This window comes from Cryptosporidium muris, genomic scaffold (genome assembly GCF_000006515.1).
Source record: "Cryptosporidium muris RN66 scf_1106632373453 genomic scaffold, whole genome shotgun sequence".
Taxonomy (NCBI): domain Eukaryota; phylum Apicomplexa; class Conoidasida; order Eucoccidiorida; family Cryptosporidiidae; genus Cryptosporidium; species Cryptosporidium muris.
In genome coordinates, this window is record NW_002196570.1 from 447,185 (window position 1) to 470,320 (window position 23,136).

At 31.4% G+C, this 23,136-nt stretch overlaps 9 protein-coding genes across 9 annotated transcripts, besides 10 other annotated features; 3 read left to right on the plus strand and 6 right to left on the minus strand.

The window, feature by feature from the left end:
* Window positions 1–261: 261 nt before the first annotated feature.
* On the minus strand, window positions 262–2,958 carry CMU_039260 (uncharacterized protein; the record flags this gene model as incomplete). Its single annotated transcript, XM_002139172.1, has 1 exon — window positions 262–2,958. The coding sequence occupies one exon, from the start codon at window positions 2,956–2,958 to the stop codon at window positions 262–264; it is 2,697 nt and encodes an 898-aa protein (XP_002139208.1).
* Window positions 2,839–2,859: a sequence feature (AT_rich).
* A 385-nt stretch (window positions 2,959–3,343) lies between the features above and the next one.
* Window positions 3,344–4,120, minus strand: CMU_039270 (uncharacterized protein; the record flags this gene model as incomplete). The annotated part of the gene is made up of 3 exons (XM_002139173.1): window positions 3,344–3,447; window positions 3,522–3,889; window positions 3,957–4,120. 3 exons carry the CDS (start codon window positions 4,118–4,120, stop codon window positions 3,344–3,346), a joined length of 636 nt encoding a protein of 211 aa, XP_002139209.1.
* Window positions 3,891–3,925: a sequence feature (AT_rich).
* A 444-nt stretch (window positions 4,121–4,564) lies between the features above and the next one.
* Window positions 4,565–5,455, plus strand: CMU_039280 (cell division protein kinase 2, putative; the record flags this gene model as incomplete). The annotated part of the gene is made up of 1 exon (XM_002139174.1): window positions 4,565–5,455. The coding sequence occupies one exon, from the start codon at window positions 4,565–4,567 to the stop codon at window positions 5,453–5,455; it is 891 nt and encodes a 296-aa protein (XP_002139210.1).
* A 402-nt stretch (window positions 5,456–5,857) lies between these two features.
* On the plus strand, window positions 5,858–10,861 carry CMU_039290 (ubiquitin carboxyl-terminal hydrolase family protein; the record flags this gene model as incomplete). The annotated part of the gene is made up of 1 exon (XM_002139175.1): window positions 5,858–10,861. The coding sequence occupies one exon, from the start codon at window positions 5,858–5,860 to the stop codon at window positions 10,859–10,861; it is 5,004 nt and encodes a 1,667-aa protein (XP_002139211.1).
* Window positions 10,862–10,942: 81 nt separating this feature from the next.
* Window positions 10,943–11,809, minus strand: CMU_039300 (Yip1 domain-containing protein; the record flags this gene model as incomplete). The annotated part of the gene is made up of 1 exon (XM_002139176.1): window positions 10,943–11,809. The coding sequence occupies one exon, from the start codon at window positions 11,807–11,809 to the stop codon at window positions 10,943–10,945; it is 867 nt and encodes a 288-aa protein (XP_002139212.1).
* Window positions 11,619–11,639: a sequence feature (AT_rich).
* Window positions 11,810–11,942: 133 nt separating the features above from the next.
* Window positions 11,943–14,723, minus strand: CMU_039310 (uncharacterized protein; the record flags this gene model as incomplete). Its single annotated transcript, XM_002139177.1, has 1 exon — window positions 11,943–14,723. The coding sequence occupies one exon, from the start codon at window positions 14,721–14,723 to the stop codon at window positions 11,943–11,945; it is 2,781 nt and encodes a 926-aa protein (XP_002139213.1).
* Window positions 12,606–12,697: a microsatellite.
* Window positions 14,724–15,125: 402 nt separating the features above from the next.
* Window positions 15,126–15,175: a sequence feature (AT_rich).
* A 630-nt stretch (window positions 15,176–15,805) lies between these two features.
* On the minus strand, window positions 15,806–16,636 carry CMU_039320 (tRNA (adenine-N(1)-)-methyltransferase catalytic subunit, putative; the record flags this gene model as incomplete). Its single annotated transcript, XM_002139178.1, has 1 exon — window positions 15,806–16,636. The coding sequence occupies one exon, from the start codon at window positions 16,634–16,636 to the stop codon at window positions 15,806–15,808; it is 831 nt and encodes a 276-aa protein (XP_002139214.1).
* A 188-nt stretch (window positions 16,637–16,824) lies between these two features.
* CMU_039330 (RNA recognition motif. family protein) lies at window positions 16,825–19,464 on the plus strand (the record flags this gene model as incomplete). The annotated part of the gene is made up of 1 exon (XM_002139179.1): window positions 16,825–19,464. The coding sequence occupies one exon, from the start codon at window positions 16,825–16,827 to the stop codon at window positions 19,462–19,464; it is 2,640 nt and encodes an 879-aa protein (XP_002139215.1).
* Window positions 18,036–18,096: a microsatellite.
* Window positions 18,107–18,283: a microsatellite.
* Window positions 18,200–18,372: a microsatellite.
* Window positions 18,425–18,597: a microsatellite.
* Window positions 18,694–18,866: a sequence feature (GA-rich).
* A 388-nt stretch (window positions 19,465–19,852) lies between the features above and the next one.
* CMU_039340 (uncharacterized protein) lies at window positions 19,853–22,915 on the minus strand (the record flags this gene model as incomplete). Its single annotated transcript, XM_002139180.1, has 1 exon — window positions 19,853–22,915. One exon carries the CDS (start codon window positions 22,913–22,915, stop codon window positions 19,853–19,855), a length of 3,063 nt encoding a protein of 1,020 aa, XP_002139216.1.
* Window positions 22,916–23,136: the final 221 nt, after the last annotated feature.

Sequence of the window (23,136 nt, forward strand, 5' to 3'; positions counted from 1 at the left end):
TGGTTATACCTATCGGCTCATGAAACCAGCCTTACGCAGGGGTTTGCTAATCTTCTCTGTTTTTAAAGCCAATTTTAGAATTTAGACTCACCCGAAGGTGAGTCAAGATTGTGTGGTTTCGAAAATTAAACTCAAGGAGACATATATTTACTTTGTTATGATGGTTGTGAGGTAGGCGCCAACAAAGTCTATTGTTGGATTTATAGGATCCAGAAGTGACCTAAAATGTTTGATAAATAAGGAATGCTTAAATTCTAAATTTTAAAGTGGAATACTACCTAAAGCTGATGGTAAAACTATATTTCCAGGTGAAGAAAAGAAACCTGATTCCCAATATTTCTTTATAATATCTGAGGCTGATATGAAAGGTTGACTAATCTGTGCAATACTTTGTATAGTAGGAAAATTATCTTTTGTAGGCTCTTTAATAATTTGTGGTTGTAATATATTTGAACTAGTTAAAGTACTCCTCCATTCTTCATTAATAACTTTATTTCTACGTAATCCTTGAGTTCCTAATGTATTTGTTAAGAAATTTGGCACTAATTGGTTATATGGCTGAGTGTTTTCGCCATATGTTATTTCTTTAAGAACTTGTTGAAATAAGATCTTAAGTTCATATCGCCTAAGAGATAATAATCTGATTGTGTGAGCCGTAATACCATAAATTAATGTTATTAATATATGAGCTAAAAAGGATGCAAGTGAGAACCAAGTAAAACACATGCAAAGCATCGTTCCTCTCGTAACAAGTAGAAATAAAATATCTCTGTATAAAATTCCTAGAAGAATATCTGTGAGACGAATTCCTTTTATTGTATCAGGACCTATTAGTAATTCATTAAGACTAACTGGAGCAAGTCCATATCTGCAATTTAATAGTAATAGTACAGATCCTGTACTTATAAAACCAAGTTCATCTTCTCTACAGTGTTCATTGGTATATCCGCGAGATATTCGCTTATTATTTAATCCAATATTAGGCTGATTAGGAGTATTAGGACTAGGTGCATTATTATGTAACCATTGTTTTTTCCCTATTGGACTTGCAAAGCGGAGAAATTTGCGTCCTAGGAAAGCACTTGATAAAGGAAAGTAATTAAACAAGAGTAACAAAGCTGCAGGACACATACAAAGGAGTACTAAAATGTAAGCAACATCAATTCCATTTCTAGATAAATATGGATCTATATATGTAGAATTTCTAATTGTATGAACAACAAAAAAAAAGGAATTAAGAATAACCATTTGGTAGAAAGCTCCTCCTATTATCTCCACAACTCCACAGGTACCATACCAAAGGATTATATAACCAATTGCATTTATTAGGACTATACCTATATATCCAGCACTACAGGGTGCAGTATTGGAATGTTTGGCATTACTCAAGTATGGGAAAAACCAAGTTGAATAACACTGACTCTGAGGATCTTGGGAATTTGTATTTCTACATAAAATAACAATAATAATTTGGGATATAAGTGGAATTATGAATGCCAATGAAAGTCTAATATTCTGAAATTGGGAAAGCTCTAAAGAATTGTCAAGAAAACAAGCTAGATAAGCAGATTGACCACTTCTTTGAAATATATAAAATATCTGTTTAAGAATAACTTTAATACTAAATCCGTATGGGGGGATTTTCCTATTAATCTTGACATCTTTAATAATATCCATTATTTCATTATTAATTTCTTTTGAGCGTATATCAGGTTGTGAAAAAGATTCCTTAACTTCACGAGTTGTTTCAGGTGGAATAGGCCCATCTTTTGGGACTTGATTATTTATAAGAAGTGAGTTATTAAGAGGTTCTACTGTAGTCTTGCTTGCTTTTTGACGGAAAAGAATATTAGAAAGAGATCTTTGATAAGAATGAAGGTTCATAGTTTGTTGAGAATGATCAGGTTTAAGGGTATTTATTGAAGTATTATCAAAGTTCATATTAATTCCTGGCGTAACTAATTCAAGTGATGGATTTCTTAAGTCCATTGTTTTTGATCTCCCAATATGTAATTGGGGCATTCCACGAGTTGCAGGAATAATCGGAGGATTACTTTGAGTATCTTCTCGTGATATCCCAAGATCATCAAAGAAAGAAGCTCTTTGAGAATTTTTTGATCTTTCTTTCTCAGCTAGTCTACATTGATTTAATCGAACAATCTGTAAGGGAATAAATAAAAGATTCTTCATAATCCAGGGATTAAAGCCAGGAATTACAGGGAATGTTAACCATATATAAATTCGAAGAATTAACAATGGAATATCAACAAGAAATATTCCAACTAATGCAGCATGCTTACGAACAATATAAACATCTCCTCCTTTATGATAAAAAGGTGTATATTCACCACTACCACTTGTTGGAAATGACAATCCATGGAAAAATAGTACTATAATCAAAATCATCCCTGCATAAAGATATATCCAAGGTGAATTTATAATAACGGATATTGGATATTGTTCATGTTGTATTTGTACCACTATATCAATTAAATCTAACAATACATGAGTTACTAAGTCTGAATGTAACAAACCCTCTGTAGATAGTACATAAATTGGTGATCCATATAGTTGAGGAGCTGCTCTAAATGATAATAATATATATATGGCTGGAGTAATAAATAGAATTATAGGGAAAACTGATGTAGGAAATATTGGATAAGGTAATGAGTATTTTAAAGACATATTCATAGACAATTCATCAGGTTTGTACCACACAAGAAATATTGTCTTCAAAGTTAATACCAAACTATACCAAAACCATTGTAAACCACCTGCTGTTGCACTATTGTTCTCATGTCTCCTCAAGAGAAAATTCAGAAGTAATAAGCCATCTCCAATTAAAAAAATTAAAAATAAGAGGCTATACTTATACATCCAAAGATATATTAAAGTAGCCTGTGTAACAAAAAGAGAGGCTGCAAGAGCTAATGATACATTGGAAAATTTGAGTACCATTACTCTTAGTTTTCAGTTGTAAGATTGATATTTTAAGCTATATATATGCTAAAAATTCAATAGAATTACTTTCTAGTTACCTCTAATTTATTATCTCTTCTTATCCATTAGGTTAGTATTTACTTTATATACACACAGATTTCGTCTTGTTTATCATCTTGTTGGCGCTATACGGGCAATAAATAACTCATTACAAAGCCTAGGTTGGATATATAGAATTTCTCTAAAATATTTAAATTTACTTCTTTAAAATCCTCAAATTCTAATCACATTCCAACAAATCCCCTTTTCTGCTTATCTTTCTGGGTAAAATCTAAATTTAAATCTTAGAATGTTTGTCTTTTAAATATCTTCTTGTAAGAATAACCATCTACAAAAATACTAACTATTCCTTTGGATCTACTGATAAAATCTCTAAAAGAGCTTTTTTATTTGATACTAACACATTATCTACTTTTTGATAGGTATTAGGAGTACATGATAAAGTTACTACATAGATTTCAATATTATTTAGAGAAACTTAGAGAAATAATAATCTTTTCACATATTTCATTCAGACTTACCTAAAGGCTCAGAATCTATTTTGCTATCTAAATTTCTTTTATTTAATTTTGAATTCCAGTTATAACCCTCATTTAAACTGAATTCAGACATCCCTTTAATTAGATCAAAAGTTATCTCTAGATTTCTGAAAGCTTCTGCAACACGATGCAAAAAAATACTACTTAAACTTGGAGCCTCATAAATAGTTCCAGCAATAATATAATACAATTGTAAAGGAACTTCTCGTTGATATTGTATTAGAAATTTTTGAATAATAAATATTCCAAATTGATTTGGGACTATCCAAGTTGATCCGGGTGGAAGAGAAATACGATCTAAGCCCTCTTCATTTACATATATTAATTTATACTCTATACCTTCAACTTCTCTAAAAAAAAATATAAAACAAATTTATGTAAAATAAGCCTATTTAAGTCATTTAGGAGTACACTTACTCGCAAGACAGCTGATTCATTTTTCTTTGCATATTCAAGCTATTTGGATCATGAAATGGAGATAAGAAAAAATATTCAAGAGCTAATGTTGGAGATAAGACAAATCTGCCTAACCATAAGTCATCTCTAAATGATTTTAATGGGTTACCTAAAATGTCTGTCATTTCTTAAACCTATAGGGCTTACCAAGAAATTTCTATAAGGATATTGACAGACTAATATGACCGCTTAATTAGGGTTTTAACAATTACTAAATTAAAGTAATTTAATCTCAGATACCCAATATACACTTATCATAAATTATTCAAAATATTTTACTACAGATTTTAAAATAGTGTGGAATTTGTATATAAATATTCAATATTTGATTATTAGTATATATTTAGTCACGTTTTGCAAGACTACTTCGAGCGCCATGTAATAATCCCACCCTCAATGTAAAATTTCAAAGCTTATGCTTGTTCAAATCTATTCTAGAATTTACTTAAAATATTAGACAATATAATTAAGTGGATAAGTAGTTTATGGTTAAAGGATAAATTCTAAGATTGCTGTGAAGCTAACTGAACCTAATCCTTTTTGTTATTGTATACTTTTGACATATATTTATGGAGAAATATCAAAAGTTAGAAAAGGTAGGAGAAGGAACTTATGGAGTAGTATATAAAGCGCAGGATACCCAAGGAAGAATTGTAGCATTAAAAAGGATTCGTTTAGAAGCAGAGGATGAAGGAATTCCTTCGACAGCTATTCGAGAGATCTCTCTATTAAAGGAGCTTCATCATCCTAATATAGTGAGATTATGTGATGTGATGCATTCTGAAAGACGATTAACTTTGGTATTTGAATTTATGGAGAAAGATCTGAAGAAGATCTTAGATGCAAATTCTCATGGTTTGGAACCAAAGCTAGTTCAATCATACTTATATCAACTTTTAAGGGGTGCAGCTCATTGCCATCAACATAGGATATTACATAGAGATCTCAAACCTCAAAACTTACTTATTAATAATGATGGTGCTCTTAAACTAGCTGATTTTGGTTTAGCAAGAGCTTTTGGGATACCAGTAAGAAGTTATACTCATGAAGTTGTAACTCTATGGTATAGAGCTCCAGATGTATTAATGGGGAGTAAAAAATATTCTACTTCAGTAGATATATGGAGTATAGGGTGTATTTTTGCAGAGATGTCTAATGGGAAGCCTCTTTTTCCAGGGACTTCGGATGAAGATCAACTTTTAAAGATTTTCTCTGTTTTAGGGACCCCAAATCCAACAATCTGGCCTCAGGTTCAGGAGTTACCACTCTGGAAACAAAGGACATTCCAAACATTTGAAGCTAAACAGTGGAGTTCTGTTGTCCCAAATTTGGATTCTGCAGGTATTGATCTACTAAGTAAAATGCTTATGTTTGATCCAAATAAACGAATAACAGCACAAGACGCTATGCAGCATACGTACTTTAATACATTACATTCCTCTGTTAAGAATATGGGATAATTATGCATCACTTGTGATATCACAAACTATTCACTGAATTTATTTGAAATTGTAGTTCACTTAGTGCATTAGTTATATATTAACTACTTCTATCCTCTTAATTTAACCCTGATAATCTTTTATTTAATCTTGAGTCTCTAAATACAGAGCCAATCGCGGCCGCTGGCGCATTATATGTAACGTGTTCCTTTGTAGAATTTGTAGGTACTGTAAGGGTTTATATTTAAGGGGTTTGGGTTCATTTAATGTATGTGATTGGGTTGATTTTCAAAAATTAATCATTTTAATATATTTGGAGGATTGTATAACCACAGGAAATGACTTGTGGGGATTTTAATTTTACAAGTATCTTTGACTGAATGCACTATAAAGGGCTGACAATTGACAATAATACTAGGGAAGATGCGTTCCAGTGAAATAAATCACATAAATTACTTAGATTTTAAGAAAATTCCTAATGGTGTGATAACAGAAATGCTTATGGGTCTTTATGTATATAACATTTATAGCCCAAATCTAGAATTATATGATTCTATTGCAAATAAAAATCCATTTAGTCTACTTGATATACATTGTAAGTCCTTTAAGAACACAAAAGGTATTTGGAGAAAGGGATCAATTAAAAATTGGTTTAAATTAAGCGATGAAATTTCTAGAGATGCAACTTCTGTAAAGGTAACTCCTAAGGAACATATAAACTTATATAAGTCTACTTATAAATACTCTGGGATTCGTAATTTGGGAGCTACATGTTATATGGGGTCTTATCTTCAGTATTTATTTATGAATTTGGATTTTAGATCAAAATTTTTGCAAATTCCATGTGATTCCCTCGTAGACTCTACTGATAACCTTATAGAAGGTACAGATTGTACAAAATCTACGTTATATCCTTATTCTAAATTAAAAAGTGGGGAGAGTTTTTTAACTTGTATGGCAACCCCTTCAAAAGCTGAGAAAGATAGCTTTTGTAAGAATATTGAATACAAAAAAGATAAAATGAAAGATAATTATGAGAGTACTAGTTATAATAGCACATCAAAACTTAGGAATTCTCTACTTGCATTAAGTGAACTTCAAAAAATTTTTTTATTAATGGAAAGTGGGAAACATCCAGTTGTAGATCCTTCTACATTTGCTAAAGCTTTAAAGATAAGTACTGAGAACCAAGAGGATGCGACTGAATTTGCAGCTCTACTTCTGAGCCTATTTGAAGATAAAATTGAGGTATTGGAGAAAATTTTAAATAAAGACAAATTGGAGAATACTAATAATTTAGGAGTTTCTGAGATCTTATTAGATAGTTCTAATACTAATACACAGAGTAATCATGTGAAACTACTAGATAATTTTCTTGAATTTGGGAATACTAGTTCTGCAGATAATTCACATACTAATCCTGAATATTCTCAAATATCAAAATTTTCCTATTCGAATTTTATCCCTAAATTATTTCGTGGCACGCTGGATTACTATGTAGAATGTCAAACTTGTTTCAACAAAACTCATATATTAGATCATTTCTATGAAATTAGACTTCAAATACTACTTAACAATATTATGACTTCTGATACTTCCAATAATATCAAAGACTTGAGTTTAATTGGTGAAGATATTAACTGTGTAACTTTTGTTTCTGATGAATCTGGAGATAAAAAAAGTTCTAGTTGTGTAACTTTGGAGAAAGCTTTTGATAATTTCTTTAGACATGAACGTTTAACAGGGGAAAATCAGTATATGTGCGAACTTTGTGGATACAAAACTGATGCTATTAAGCACTGTACATTACGAGAACTACCTCCTTATCTACATATTTGTTTACAGAGATATATCTATGACCCTTGTTCCTTTACAAGAAAAAAGTTATCATTACCAGTAGACTTTCCTATGGATTTAAATATTAAACCTTATTGTGGTAATAAAGTTCGTATTGAAAGAAAAGTAAAACAGGAACTAAACAATAAGTCCAATATCTATAGTGATAATGAAATAATATATTCGCAGGTTTATGACATTGATACCTTACCAAATGAAATGCTTCAATATGAGTTTATTGGTATTTTAGAACACCAAGGACAATCTGCAATGAGTGGTCATTACACTGCTTCTTTAAAAGATTTTGAATTCGTGTCACCTTGTCAAGCAGAAGATTGTCCTTATAAAATAAATGTAAATGGAACTAAAGCAAAATTATCTTCTAAATCAACATATAAATCTTCTACTTTTCAAAATATATCAAGTATTTCTGAGGAAATATCAAAATATAAGAAATATGGGAAGAACTCTCATAAAAAAATTTTAATGAATCCTGAAACTTTAGGATGTGATATTTTAGATAACGAATGTAACCTAAAGGATTCTTTAAACTCAAACCTTTCACCAGAATCCAATATAGAGTCCCAGCCTGTAAAACCTGGGAATAATATGAAACATGAACAAAAAAAGTCTTCAAACTTAGAACACCCTAGAGATATTAAAAAAAGGAAACAGAAATCTGTTCTCCCCGGAAATGAGGCTGTGAGTCGCAGAAAAGTAGAGGTATTTCCAAGCTCTGCTCCTGTAGAACTTATGGCACAATATCGTCTAGCTCAGTTCATGTCTCAATTAAAATATAATCAATCATTGAATTTGGATCTCTCAGAGAAATTACAATCTGTAGACCAAATGTTAAGAACTGAACCCTTAACCCCAACTGCAGCTGAACCTCATATGAGTCAAAATAAACTTTATGCATTATTAATGTTGCATGAACTACAACGTAGAAATGCAACACTACTAAATCCAGATGTATCGAGCTGTTATTCCCCTATATTTCAAAGTTCAAAATCAATATATACTATCTCTGAACATTCACAGACTCCTAAAATAGACCTTTCTCAATCTGAAGTTACATATGAAGCTAAACAACCTTCAATATTAAAAGAATATATACAGAATTCTGAATCTGATGTGACGAATATATTGGAATCTTCCCAAGATTCAACGATTGTAGATTCTTCACAGCAATCTACACTAGCTGCAAGTCCGAAGTTACAAAAGTCTACTATACAGAGAGTACCTCAGGATGATTCTTACATAAAATCTGGTATTTATTCTTGGCCACTTAATTCAAATCCTAATGTATTTAGATTCTTGAATCCACTTCTGAACTATCAAACTTCATCTATACCTCATGCAGATCAATCTACTGTTCAACAACCACTCTTTTACCAAGGCCAAAATACTCATTTTTCTTTACTAAACCTTGGAGCGACTTACAGGATGGGAAATCCGATGTTAAATATAAATTCTGTAGCTGACCCTTTGAAGTCACCTCAACTTCAACATGGAATTGCTCTACAAGTTAACACACCCAATCTTTTTGGGCAAAATTTACAAGATATGCAAAACTTAGAGCATATTCAAGAAATCAGACAAGGTGAAGTGATATTCCAGCAGACAAGAAACCTGAATAGTAACCCTGTTAATAATATAACTAACACACAAAATCGTGAGATAACTCCAAAAAATAACTCTAGAACAGTATCATCACCTTTAATAAAATTCAAGGATGGGGGACTGAAAGGAGGAGATGGTCAGGAAGAAACGGAATTTATAAATGAAAGATTTGATTCAGAGAAAACAAGTGGAATGAAAATGGAATCTCATACAGAATGCACAAAATTATATTCTGGAACAGTGGTTCATGAAAATTTAAGACAAAATCTCCCTTCTGAGTGTGAATCTATACAATATAACGATAATCAAAATCTAATTATGAGAAATCAACAATTGATACCCTCCTCCCCAGAGAACAAAGGTGTGCCAAGTAATAAATCCAATTTTCTGGGTCAGAATATTGAGAAAGTAGTTCAAGAATGCAAACAACTTAAACAAAATTCTCAAGCTATAACGAAAAAATCAAGTAAATTAGTTACTAAACATAAATTTGATGTTTCACATTCATCCCATGAAATCCAAAACATCAAAATATCATATTGTAAATGCAAAATAGATCATGAACTTCGAAAACGCTGGAACTGGGTACACTTTAATGACAAGGACGTTCAAGAGTGGTACCCTAAGACTATAGGTAAAGATAATAAGAGAATGACAAGTAAAACTGGCTATATGCTTATATATAAAAGAAAGGATTGGGATCCAAAATTGAAAATGTCTCATAGCACTAAAGAGACAGAAGATTTGGCTCCAAGCCCACCACTACCTAAAAAAGAAGAAAATCGTTCCAAACTTTATCCTCAGCAGATAACTTTAATATCTACTGCTGAGTTGAAGTGTTTATCAGATATATGCGATATTAGAAGAAAACATGTTGAATATTTGAGAGATTGTGTTCTGCAACCTACATTGAAGAAATGGTCTGATAAATGGTTATATGTACTTGAGGCATCCCAAGGAAATGATGAATACATTGCTTCAAATTTCCCTTTCTTGGAATTCGTTACTGTACCGAGTGCTTGGTGGAGTGATTTCATATATGGAATGGATATATGTAAAACTGTACTTAGATATAAGAGAGACAATCACAATATTAAGAATCTTCAGAATCGCGAGTTAATAGACACAACTGATTTATGGGATTTGTCATCTATGCAATGTATACATTGTGAAGTTGGAAAAAAAATCTTACTGAGCCCCCTAGCTTTCTGGAATGGTCGTTTAAAGCTATTTCCTCCAGAAGCATTCATTAGCCTACTGGAATGTCTTGAAGTTGAAAAACAGAAGATCCAAAACATTAATTTATTTGAAGATTCAATTATATTAAAAAACTCAGGTTTAATTGGCATGAATCCACTAATATTAAAGGATATGATCTGTTCTTCATGCTCAAAAGAATTATACGCCATTTTGCAAATAAGCTTAAGTGAATTAGATTTGATCTCCGAAATGTACTATTATGAGCCAAATCATAATAAACAAGAAGAAATATGTGTGCTAAATGTGAAAGTCATCAATAACATTCTTAAAGAATATGATATAGATAAATGGAATAGAAAAAGTAAGGAGAAACCTAAAAGTGAAAGACGGCAATTATTATTTAAGGACATTGAAGCTCAAATTGAAAAATTAATTTTAGAAACTCAGAGCGAAAAAACAGGTCATGGAAATTCAAGGGTTTTTACTAACAATTCCGATAATATATTAGATTTGAGCAAAGATATAAGGCCTGGAAGTCCTTTGTGCCCCCATGATTTGGTTGTAATACCTAGGTTTAAGCTTAGAATATTGAAGCTAGTTCCAACTAAATTAGTTAGAGAATTCATAAGGCTGGAAAATTTGAGAGCTGAAAAAATCTCTAATTATTTAAATTCCTTCAATAGAAATAGAAAATTAGAGGCAAAAGTTCGATATATGTGTTCAAATATTGTTAAAGTATGCTGGGTCTGTACTATTCAGGCACAATAACTTTTAAACTATGCCATATTTATATCACTATAGTACTAGGTATTATAATATACTTCTTTAAATCAGAAATATATATATCACTCAGTAATTCATGATAAATATCTTCAAAGCCAATAATAGTATTAAATCGGGTATAATTAGTACACTCAATGATGTTAAACCATTATGCTGCTTTTTTCCCTTGATATATAGAGAGTCATATCTAAACAAAATACTTATTGAATAACAAAAAATTAGTACAAGCCAATTTAAGAACTTCATTGGCAAAAATATATATAGTATAAATCCTGGTACTAGAGGACTTAAACTATATCCATATATACTCAAAAGTAGTGTCAGTGGTGTATAATCACATTTATACCAAAGAAAAAAGTAATTGGAAATTGCAGAACCCATTATATAAGAAAATATGATAGAGAAAGAGGATGGGAGTTTACCTATTTCAGCAGGCATCATATAATTTGTACCAATTCGTGGTAGTATACTTGAATACATGCCAATAATAAGTGACAGTGTAACTCCTATCCATAATGGTCCATATAAATCGCTTTTTTTTGATTCATCTAAACTTTTACAATAGAACATTTCAAAATCCCCCTTATCATCTTGAAAAGTTATATTATTATTCGTTATTCCACGCCAAATATGATTAAGGCTATTCTTATCCTTAGAAATTTCAAAACTCTTAACTATACGTCTTTTAACTTCACTTGTTGTTACATCAAAATAACCTTTAGTACTTGTCCAATAGATTGGGTTTATTAAATTTAAAATATTTGAGATTAAATCAGATGATGAATCCAAATTTTCCTGGTTATTCTTATCCTTAGCATCTTTTGAAGTTGGTTTTAGAGGCACCATTTCTCCAATAGCTTTAATGTTCATTAGTTCTATATCATTATCTCCATCTAAATTAACAGTCTCCACATTAAACTTAAGTTCTTCCATTTTCTAATAATACTGAAGCTAAAACCTTTATAATAGAAACAGCAGCTCCAAATATAAACTTAGCGCTATGTGTATACGTGTTATACTTAAAGTGCTACAGGACAACAAAATTAAGATTAAACTAGTTTTGCAATTACTGACATCCAGACCTTCCTCTTAATGAGACTTCAATAGTATCATTTTCTCTAACATTATAATCAAAAGGAGAGAGGCTCAAGTCTATCTCGACATCCTTGTAATAAAAAATTACATCTGAAACGGCAATATTAACATTTCTAGAATAGCTATCAGCTAGTCTAGAAAATGGAGTACTCATAGATGCATTAAAACGTAGTTTAGCCAAATATGGGAAATTTCTAGAACCTACGAGGAATAATGAGATCCAAATTTTTTGAGAATATTGTAATGTTTTATAACCTATTGCGTGCAGGACTGCAGGACCACGTAAAATCCCATAGTCAATAGGAGTTAAATCAGGTATCAATCGATCCTTTATTCCATATCTTACTATATAGAAGTCTACAATACCCTCATGAATGGAGACTACATCTCTAAAGTATCTCACAAGTTTTCTAAAAGGTGCAGTAGCAGGTATGCGGAAAATACTAGTTGGTATAATAGATATTGATTCAATTATTCCAATAATATGGATTTCAATAAGATTTGGAAGTGATAATTCAGCAATATGAGGTTGTATATTAGGTGTTGTTGCAGGAGAAGGTTGTGGAACAGTTGGCATACTTAGTTGCTGTGAGACAACTTCTGATTGGGTTCCATGTGTATTAGGGTTATATAAATTATTTTCACCTTCACTATTATCAAATAAGTTACCACTATTATTAGTTACATTATTTTCAATATTTTCGTTATTAATATTATCATTTCTATCGACTAAGTCAGAATTTCCGGCACTCTCTTCTTGATCAGTTCTTGAGATTCTTTCCTCTTGAGTTATATTATCTATTAAGTTAATTCTATTCAATCCTTCATCTTCCTCTTCTCCATCGTCATTAACTATATTTACATTCTTTGTTAGTACAATCATTTCAGGTTTTCTTCCGCATGCTCTAGAAACTATTTTTGCTAAATTTGCAGGTGAGTGATTTGAAAAAATCATCTTCTTTGCTCTAGGAGTATAGGCAGCGAGGCATTGAATAACAATAGGAGGTATTAATTGCATATTATCAAAAGATGATGTTTGAGATTGAAGAACTCTTATAGATTTTGCTTTGGACAGATAAGGATATAGTTGTCCAAGTATAGGCAAATAGAGATCTTTCTCTTCCAGAGCTATTTCATGTATATAAGAATTAAATATTATACGATTGCAGTGACTGCGACATATTGAGCGAAACATTGCAAACTCTCTAATTGTGAGAAATTTGCAGATACAGCATAATAAATGCACTGATATATTCATTTGTTTACTTTGATTATTGCTAGCTATACCTAAAGCCGAACTATTATAAACAAGAGAATCATGAAATCTTAATAGGCTTCTTAATCCGAAGTAAGGAATTACTGAATATTTACTACAAAGACGAATTAATATTGTTGGACCTTCTGTAGTATCATTATCTAAATTATCAATACATTTCTCTTGTATAATATAGTCATCAATCACCATTCCTACTATTTCAAGATCTTTACCTTTAAATTTGAGTGCTATCTCTCCACCTTGATTCCAATTTTCTATAGTGCTAGTATTATCTATATTTGGTGAGCTCGATTTTTCATCAGTTTCTAAAACTCCAACAGCCACAAAATCTAAATTACTAAAACCAATTAAGTACTTTGAGTCTATAGTTTCATTAGCTGTTTTTCCGGGCCATCCAATCTCACCAACATATTGTGGCTGTTGGTTATTAGTACTTGTACCATTTATTCTAGTTTTTATAGCTCTATGTATAATTATATTATTTCTATTTACTTCAGGACCATTCAAAAATACAAGGTTTTTTGTTTCAAGTGCCAAAATATGAGCTTCTACTGTATTTATATTGTTATTAGTTGACGTTATATTTTCATCTAACTTTTGTTTTTTTATCTTCTTAACTAAAGTGTCAGTCTTAAATTTCTTCTTTCGCAGCCAGGCATAACTACAAGAAGAGCAATTATTCAGTTTTAAAGGATGAATGAAAAGAGGAGAAGTGAATATTGTCGGATTCAAACGATATAAGTGAAGTGTTGAAACTTTTAGGGTTGTAAAAAGTCCCACTCGAAGAGAATTTGCAGGATAATATTTTGCCCAATTATCTATATTCAAAGGCAAATATTCATTCTCTTTAAGTTTCATATTGATAATATGATTGTATAAATCTGCAAATTGCTTTGTTAAAAGAATAGCCATTTCTTTTTGAGCCACTATATTAACACTTTCTCGGGATTGATCTTCGTGAGTACAAGAATGTTTAAGACGAATAGGGATGCATATATAGAACATATCATGAAAATACAGAGGGTCTGCATTATTATGTGTCATGTGCTCTATATCATCACAATTTAACCAATCACCGGGAGTTGATAGTGGTAAACTGTGGCAGTTTACGTGGACAGTTCTGCATCTAATCCATTCCTTAGATTTTGAACTATTACTAGAAGATAAAAATTCAGGTAGATCATTTGATATCTTTAAAAGCTCTAGAAACTTATGAAATATCAATTTGAGTATCATTACAATGTATTCATTATTTTCATCACTGCATTGCATTGCTAATTCCCTTATATCACACGAAGTGTACATCACACTATGCTGGCACATCTCATTTGAATCAAGAGATAATTTTTCAAAGTTGAGAGAATCCAGAATATTTAATTTAGTATATCCATTCTTAATTGCGTCAGATGTTATAGAATTCTGTATATGCACCCTCCATTGTTCTAGTCCTGATATTGGGAATTGTGGTAAAGTCATAATATAGAACTGAGAGAGAACTCAGTATTGTAGTATAAAAAAGACCTATAAAGCTGCTAAAATCTACTCAAACTAGAATCCAGGATTTATGTTTAATATCAAGCGAACAAAATGTTATAAAAGCGGGTTTAGGAACGTGTAAAAAGCAAACAAACTTGATTTTATAGCTATTGACTATCCAAGAACCAATATTATTTACATTTTCTTAAGGAAATATAGGAAATTTAAAGCCTAACAAGCTATTATCGTACTGATCTCAGAACTCCCTTATAGTACATACTATCAATAATAGACTGTCTCTCAATCATATTCTTATACTCATTCATTCTTTGCAAAAAATCCTTAACTTCGCTTTCTTTCTTATTTTTAATTCTCATAAAATCTCGGAATATCATACGACACTAATATTATTTAGTAAGAATTTTTAAAATGAAGTTTAATATAAAATTTTAGTTAGTCAAAACTTACATTGCTCTTGAAGTAATATCTTAAATTAGGTGTTGCAAATTTCAAGATTCTAAATTGTATGGAACGGTATAATTGAGTTATAGCATTATTCTCCATAGTTCAGTATTATAATATTCCAAACTAAAATACTAAATGGAAGTCAACCGCAATTAACCACGCAAGTAAGAAGTTCTTACAGTTTGGAAACAGTTATGCATGCAAACTTTCAGTTTATAAATTATTTTGAAACTAGGTTATATATACACTAGATAGTTCTTCTACAATATAGATTGTATATTATTGTCATACGAGAAATAATCTGTATATCAATCATAGCTAAACCTCGTTACAAAATATGTCACTCAAGACATGATAAAATAACTTATTTTACAACCTAAATCTTCTATTTATAAGTTATAAGTATCTAGTTACAATGCATAGAGATTTACCTAATTAGCACAAGATATAAACATCCCCATCAAATAGATGCATAAACCGCCTAAGTGATGCATACTGAGTTATATTTCAAATTTTTGTTTAAGCTAAATATTATGATATAAAATAAAATAGAAGTATATGTAGTGAAATACAGATGTATAGAGACAAGAGAACCAATATTAAGATTTTTGATAATACTATATAGTGGGCTTTATAGCTAAAGTTAAATATCCAGTGTGTCCTCTTGTTGGTAGCTGATACCTTAATCCTTGATTTGGGAACTTCTTTAAAATTCCACGAACTATCCCCCATGGTTTATAAAGAACTTCAAATGTTCGAATCTGAATATATTTCGATTTGTTCAATTCAGTACAATTCTTCATTACCTGCTCAATGCAAGGCGAGAAGATAACAATTCTACCTCCTTTTACAAGTACTTCATTGGCATTACAGATTGCATTCCATGGAGATGGGAGGTCTAAAAAAACTGCATCAGCTGAATGATCATTAATATTCTGATTTTTAAAACCAAATGAGCATACATCACGATGTTCACATACAACATTACAAATCTGGTATTTCTCAAAATCCTTTACAGCTTCTTCATAGCGCTCCTTGTCATATTCAAAGGTAAATATAGTTCCATTAGGAGCTGTTGATCTAGCTAAAGATACAGTTAAAGAAGCACTTCCAGTACCTGCTTCAATAATGCGTTTCCCAGGAGATGCATCTAATAAAACAATTATCAAAGAAATATCTGCTTGATATATAATTTGGGTCCTATATCTTAAGCTTTGGGAGATGAACTCTGGTGAAAGTTTAAGGATAGCCATCCATTTACATTTACTTATATCCCATACTCTACTACCATATATGCTACCTATAATGTCGTTATGTAAAAAAACTCCTGATTTAGTTTGAACACGCTTGTTTGCCTCTAATTTTACCTGTAAAATAGTTTCATATCCCCCAAATAGGATAATTAGATCTCCCTCCTTACATCTCTCATATTTCTTATCGAGATACATTTAATATGCATAATAATGACAATTAAAATAGTGTCGTTTAAAAGACCTACTGTAACCAGTCAAAAAGTAGAAAAGCTGTATTGTATGTATTACCGCTGAAAAGAAACGGGGTACAAGTAGGTATTACTAATCTACTACATCATATACGGTCTATAGATTAGGAGTTAATAGTTGTAGTAAAGGAGAAAATGGACAAATTAAGGGATAATGACACCATAGATGATGATGAATGGTATGCAGGCTTAGGAGTAGTCCCAATTAGCACAGATAAGACAGGAGGTGAAGACAGGGGACAGAAGGAAACAATCGAAGAGGAGAAACCAGCTCAAACTTTCGACAATATCGCTATTGAAGAGGAAAATCAGAGAGTGCAGGATAGTAATATGCATGTAGATGGGGATGAACTGGATGATGCAGGAGGTTTAATACTTGCTGACGAGGTGAATAGCAGAAGTTACCACTCATTGCCCTATGTTAAGGCTACCGTTAATTCTGGAGTCCAATCAAAGTGCCAAAAGAGTTTGATGATGAGTAGGAAAGACCGGGTAATTTTTCTGGGCCCTCCACCAGAATTGTCTGAGAGAGCTCCTGTAGATATATCTAGTGGAGGCGTTGTAACACGTGTAGGCTCAATCATTGTTATATCTAACCTTATGTGGTGGATAAATGACATCCAAATTCGTGAATTAGCTATGGAATTTGGAACTTTGCGAGCAATTAGAATTATTGAACGTCCAAAAGATGGAAGATCTTTAGGAATTTGCTTAATTGAATATGTAAATCCTGAAAGTTCTCCAAAGGCATTACAGGGAATTTCAGCTAGTTTTGCAAAAAAGTATGATGGAAGACCATTATATGTGGTACCTTTACCTTTACATGGAGAACTTCATGTTGCACTGGATCATATTGTCCCTCATTGGAGCCGTGGAGGTATTATTAACGAAGATATATTAGCAATGATATGTCAATTGGTTGGTGTAGATATACAAACGGCAGGATTAGAGATACAACCTGAAACTGGGACTATAGTAGGTTTTGTACAACCTAGATTTGCAGATTATGCTTCGTATTATTTCCCTGATGGAACTCCTTCATGGTTTCCACCTCTCTATGTAGAAGCCTTACGTCATATCAAGGATATGATTCCTCCTGCAAAGCTTGCAAACAGACTACATACAAATAAGTTGAATTCTGGTCGTAATGGGAGAAACAATAATGCAATTTCTACGAATAATGCTGAAAGTGAAATTGAAGATCGTGAAGATTCTATTAGCAATGAAGGAAGCAATCCAAAGAGAGCCTCACCAAACTACATAAGCAGAAGTGCGAGAGCAAATAGAGCAGGTGCAGTTTATGATGAAGAAGATAGGGATAGAAGTTTTAGAAATAGGAGAGATTACAGAGGTAGAGAAAAGGATCGAGATAGAGATAGAGATAGAGATAGAGATAGGGAAAGAAACGAAAGAGATAGAAATGAAAGAGAAAGAGATAGAAATGAAAGAGAAAGAGATCGAACTGAAAGAGATAGAAATGAAAGAGAAAGAGATCGAACTGAAAGAGATAGAACTGAAAGAGACAGAACTGAAAGAGATAGAACTGAAAGAGATAGAACTGAAAGAGATAGAACTGAAAGAGATAGAACTGAAAGAGATAGAACTGAAAGAGATAGAACTGAAAGAGATAGAACTGAAAGAGATAGAACTGAAAGAGATAGAACTGAAAGAGATAGAACTGAAAGAGATAGAACTGAAAGAGATAGAACTGAAAGAGATAGAACTGAAAGAGATAGAACTGAAAGAGATAGAACTGAAAGAGATAGAACTGAAAGAGATAGAACTGAAAGAGATAGAACTGAAAGAGATAGAACTGAAAGAGATAGAACTGAAAGAGATAGAACTGAAAGAGATAGAACTGAAAGAGATAGAACTGAAAGAGATAGAACTGAAAGAGATAGAACTGAAAGAGAAAGAGATCGAACTGAAAGAGAAAGAGATAGAACTGAAAGAGAAAGAGATCGAACTGAAAGAGAAAGAGATCGAACCGAAAGAGATAGAACTGAAAGAGAAAGAGATCGAATTGATAGAGATAAAGATAAAGATAGAGATAGAGATAAAGATAAAGATAAAGATAAAGATAAAGATAGAGATAGAGATAGAGATAGAGATAAAGATAGAGATAGAGATAAAGATAGAGATAGAGAAAGAATTGATAGAGATAGAATAGAAAGAGAACGTGATAGGATCGAGAGGGAACGTGAAGATATAGAAAGAAACGATAGAACTGACAGAGGAGATAGGACTGATAGAGGTGAACGTGATAGAATTCCTAGATTAGATAGAAATGAGAGGAGTGATCGTGTAGATATTGATATAGGAGATTCCAAAATATATGGAAGAGATATGGAGAGAACTATGGAATGTGACAAGGTTTCAATGGCAATGACAGTTGGGAAGACATCACGCAAAGAAGATAGACCAATAGTTCAGGATATGATGGAAGGTCAGATCTCACAATCTGGAGATGTTGTAAAAAAGTTTAAGTGGCCTCCTGAAGAAACTTTACCCAAGGTTGGAGGCTCAAAGAAGCTTCATAGCCCAAGTATAAGCCCGAGCAGAAGCCGAAGTCCACTTCCTAGACAACATAGGAATGTCAGAAAAGAAAACTGGAAGACATCAGGTGCTAGGAGTAATACTCTTAATCCAGGAATGAGTAACAGTTTAACCTCTGATAGATCTTGGGAAAACTCTAAAAATTCCAAATCATCTTACAGAGATAATCGCCCCCTTATAGAACGCTGTGTATGGGATAGACGTAGTGGAAGAAGATAATCAACTAATTACTTAATGTCATAAATGTGACCAATACAAATATATTGCTACAGTTTTAAAGACATACAATTATTTGTCAGTTTGTAAACTAAACCAAGCCAAATCATTGCAACTAAATTAATCTATTAAATACTTTTATTTTAAAGTCAGAAAATATTTTTTACAAATATATTTCGGCACTTTCAATATCCATGATAATTATTACACTTAGGAATTATTATTTATATAAGGACTTTCGAATTTTCGGTATATATTTAACAATATATGAAGAGTTCTAAGTAACGGTATTTAGATATCTTAAGCATAACAAAGAAACAAGTGAGCCTTACTCAGTGTATCTATATTATTATTAATATAGTGTAATGTATTTACTTCAGGATTATACGAATCAGAGTATTACATCTTTTTGAGAAGCAATTCCTATATTTGCCATAGTTTTCGAAACTGGTAAAGCTGTTACGGTTAATTTCGAGACTTTCTCTGGAAGTTCAATAGGTTGTATCCAGCTGAAAGTTCCCCTATTTACTGAAATTTCAAGAAAATGAGTTCCAACAAAACTTTCTTGTGTTTCTGTTGTATATGTGATCATGAGACGAACCCACTTCCATTTTGGCAACAGGAATTCTTGGGAAACATGTACCAAAGTACCACATACTTTTATAACAGGACATATAGATGTCTCAGTTATAGATGCAGTGTTATTTTTGTAAAAATTCTTACAACTAGATACATCTACATTAAGTATTACCATTGGCAACTTAGAGAGTGAAAATATCATGGGAGGAAATAGAGAATAAACATCTGAAAGAAATATTTTATCCACTATATGAGAGTAAGAAATATCTTTACTTAGTTTTATATCTCCCTCTTGATTCACTTCAAAATTGTTACATTTATTTGAATGAGCAAAATTCATTTTTATATTATCTATATTCCCTTTACATGTAATAATACATTCTAAAAAGTAGCAATATTTGGCAATAATTTTAGTGGATGTATTGCAAATATTACTTGTTATATTTAATAGACACTTCCATGATTTCCATGCTGACATAGCCATAGTTTGTATTTCTTCATTTTCATCCTCAAGATCTGAATTTTTCGAAATAAGTAATAAGAGATTTAGAGTATAATCCCAAGAATCCATTATTTGATTAATAAAGTAGGAATCTTTGTATTTAAGCAGAGATAATGAATTACGAATTTGTTCAACCTGGTTTTGTAAAGATAATAATTCTCTAGTTGCAGCTTTGTTTCTATATAATTTAAGCTTAGACAAAAATTCAAAGTAGTTAGAGGTCTGCTTCAAAGCAAGTATCCACAAATTTAGTTCTATAGATTTAACCTTAATAGTTCCAAAAATATCCTTAGCCAAACCGAAACATCCTGCTATACATAGATATTTTGCAAATCTATATTTGATATCCATAGAAGATCCTTGAAGTTTTGCTTCAATAATATGTTTGAATTCCTGCTCATTTATAAATTTGCGAATCTGTAAACAAAACCATTCATCTCTAAAAGTATTTTTAAATGTCCACCCACAAAACCAACGTAAAACAAAAACAAATATTTTTAAGGGAAGATTAACTAAACCATTAAGATCAGGTAAAGGCTTTCTTGATACATCATATTTAAAAGCTAAGAATTTGCTCTCATCTATAATATTAAATTGGACGAGTCTGCCATACCAACGAGTTAATATCCCCGTAAAAAATGAAACACAATTAGGAGATCTTATATTTAAGTTTTCCTCTATAATTTTTAAAACTCCCAAATCCTTTGCAAGTAATAAGAAGCCCAGTGTATATTTATCGGTCATTAGGGTTGAGACATTCTCTAGTTTAGCAAGTACCCAAATAAAGAATTTGTGAATCTTTTCCGAAAACCATTCATCCTGGTGTGAATTAGTGAATTGAATATCAGATTCTATAGTAGAAAACTTCTTACTGACTTTAATTTGGGTTAAAATAATTTTACCATAAAGATAAAAGCCAAGGAAACAGTTGCATAGTTTACGAGCTTGTATATCTTGGGATTTACATGTCTCATTAAGTATGCTCAGGCTACATTCAGTTATATCTCGCAATAACTTAATGGTATTCAGTTTCGTGTAATTAATTCTAGCTAATTTATCAAAATCTTCAAATTGTGGCCATAAAATTCCAGTATTAATTAGAAACATTAAGTTATTTAGGGATTCAAACACTAAATTTATTTCTTTGTATTCTTGATTTAAATGTAAAAAATTATATATACTTTCAATAGTCAAGAAAAGTTGGTCCAGTGATACCATTTGATTAGAAAAAAAATCAAGATTTCCCAAATCCTCCTCAGTTGAGATTTTTTCTGGTTCTAATATAATTGGATCTATAAAGCTTGGAAAAATGAGCATAAGTGGTGACTTCAAAGATAATGAAATTAAGCTTTTTAATAAACTATTTAATATACAAAGACTGCATTTACTAGGCAAAGTATTTATTACAGTTTCTGAAGATGGTGTCACGAATAGGTTTATCGTGAATTTTATAAATTTTACTATATTCTTAACTTGGGTACAAAGTAGTACATTACAACGAAGAGATATATTTGTAGATATCTTAAAACCATAATCACATATTTTTATTTGTTCAGTACTAAGTACAAAATCCTTCATAGCTATATCTGGATTTATTATTTCAAATATCTCATCCCATATTAAGTTAAAACAAAGGCTCAAAATAGTAGGGAATCTGGAACTAATTTGATCAAATATATCAAATATATATGGCAAATATTCCAACTTTGTATATCTATAAGTTATTGATAAATCTGAGTCATATTTTAAACTCTGCCAAGGATGACTACTACGACAGAGTTGGCATATAGTATCTATAATTTGCATTAAAATTTCTTTAGAGCTTATATAAGAAACTCCACTTTTTAAACTTTCCAAAATGGAAGGTAATAAAAAATAAAAGTTCGAATCTTGGAATTGTATTAGTAATGAAAATATCAAGTGGCATATCTCTATATTAGAATTCAGTATTATTCCGAATAATTTAATATTAGCAAGTGTTTCCAACTTTCCTTCATATTCAAGGAGAATACTCAGACTTTCTATTTGAACATCTATATTCCAGTGAGATATTAATCGGATAAAACCATTACATATATGTGATATTAAGGTGGAAATATCATAAATACCTATTCCTTCATTTAAAAAGTATCTCAGATTTTGAAATGCAATATATCTTACAGTAGGATGGGTAGTTTGACTTAGTATATCCACTAACTGATCTAAACCTTGGCTTATGTGCTCTACTAGCATAGAAGATTCTAGGATTTCATCTTTCACCATTAGATCTCCAAGTGTGTTGACTAAAGTGCAGATCTCAGATAATTGAAGACCGACTTGGCGAAGTTTATTACAGGTTTCAGGTATACTAATTATACCTGCAGACCTCATCATAGTCGGATACTAGCTTAATGCTATTATAGACTATATACTTCCAAAAAAAAACCTTAGATCCTACTTTTAAGAATTGTGGCGCCCAGTGATTATTGTATTTATTAGAGACAGGTATCAGATCTTATTTTTAAAGTAGATTACTGACTTTTATATTTTTTTAGGAGTAATAGCTCATAATATGTAGACATAAGATTCTCAAGAAAATTAATTAGTTTATCACT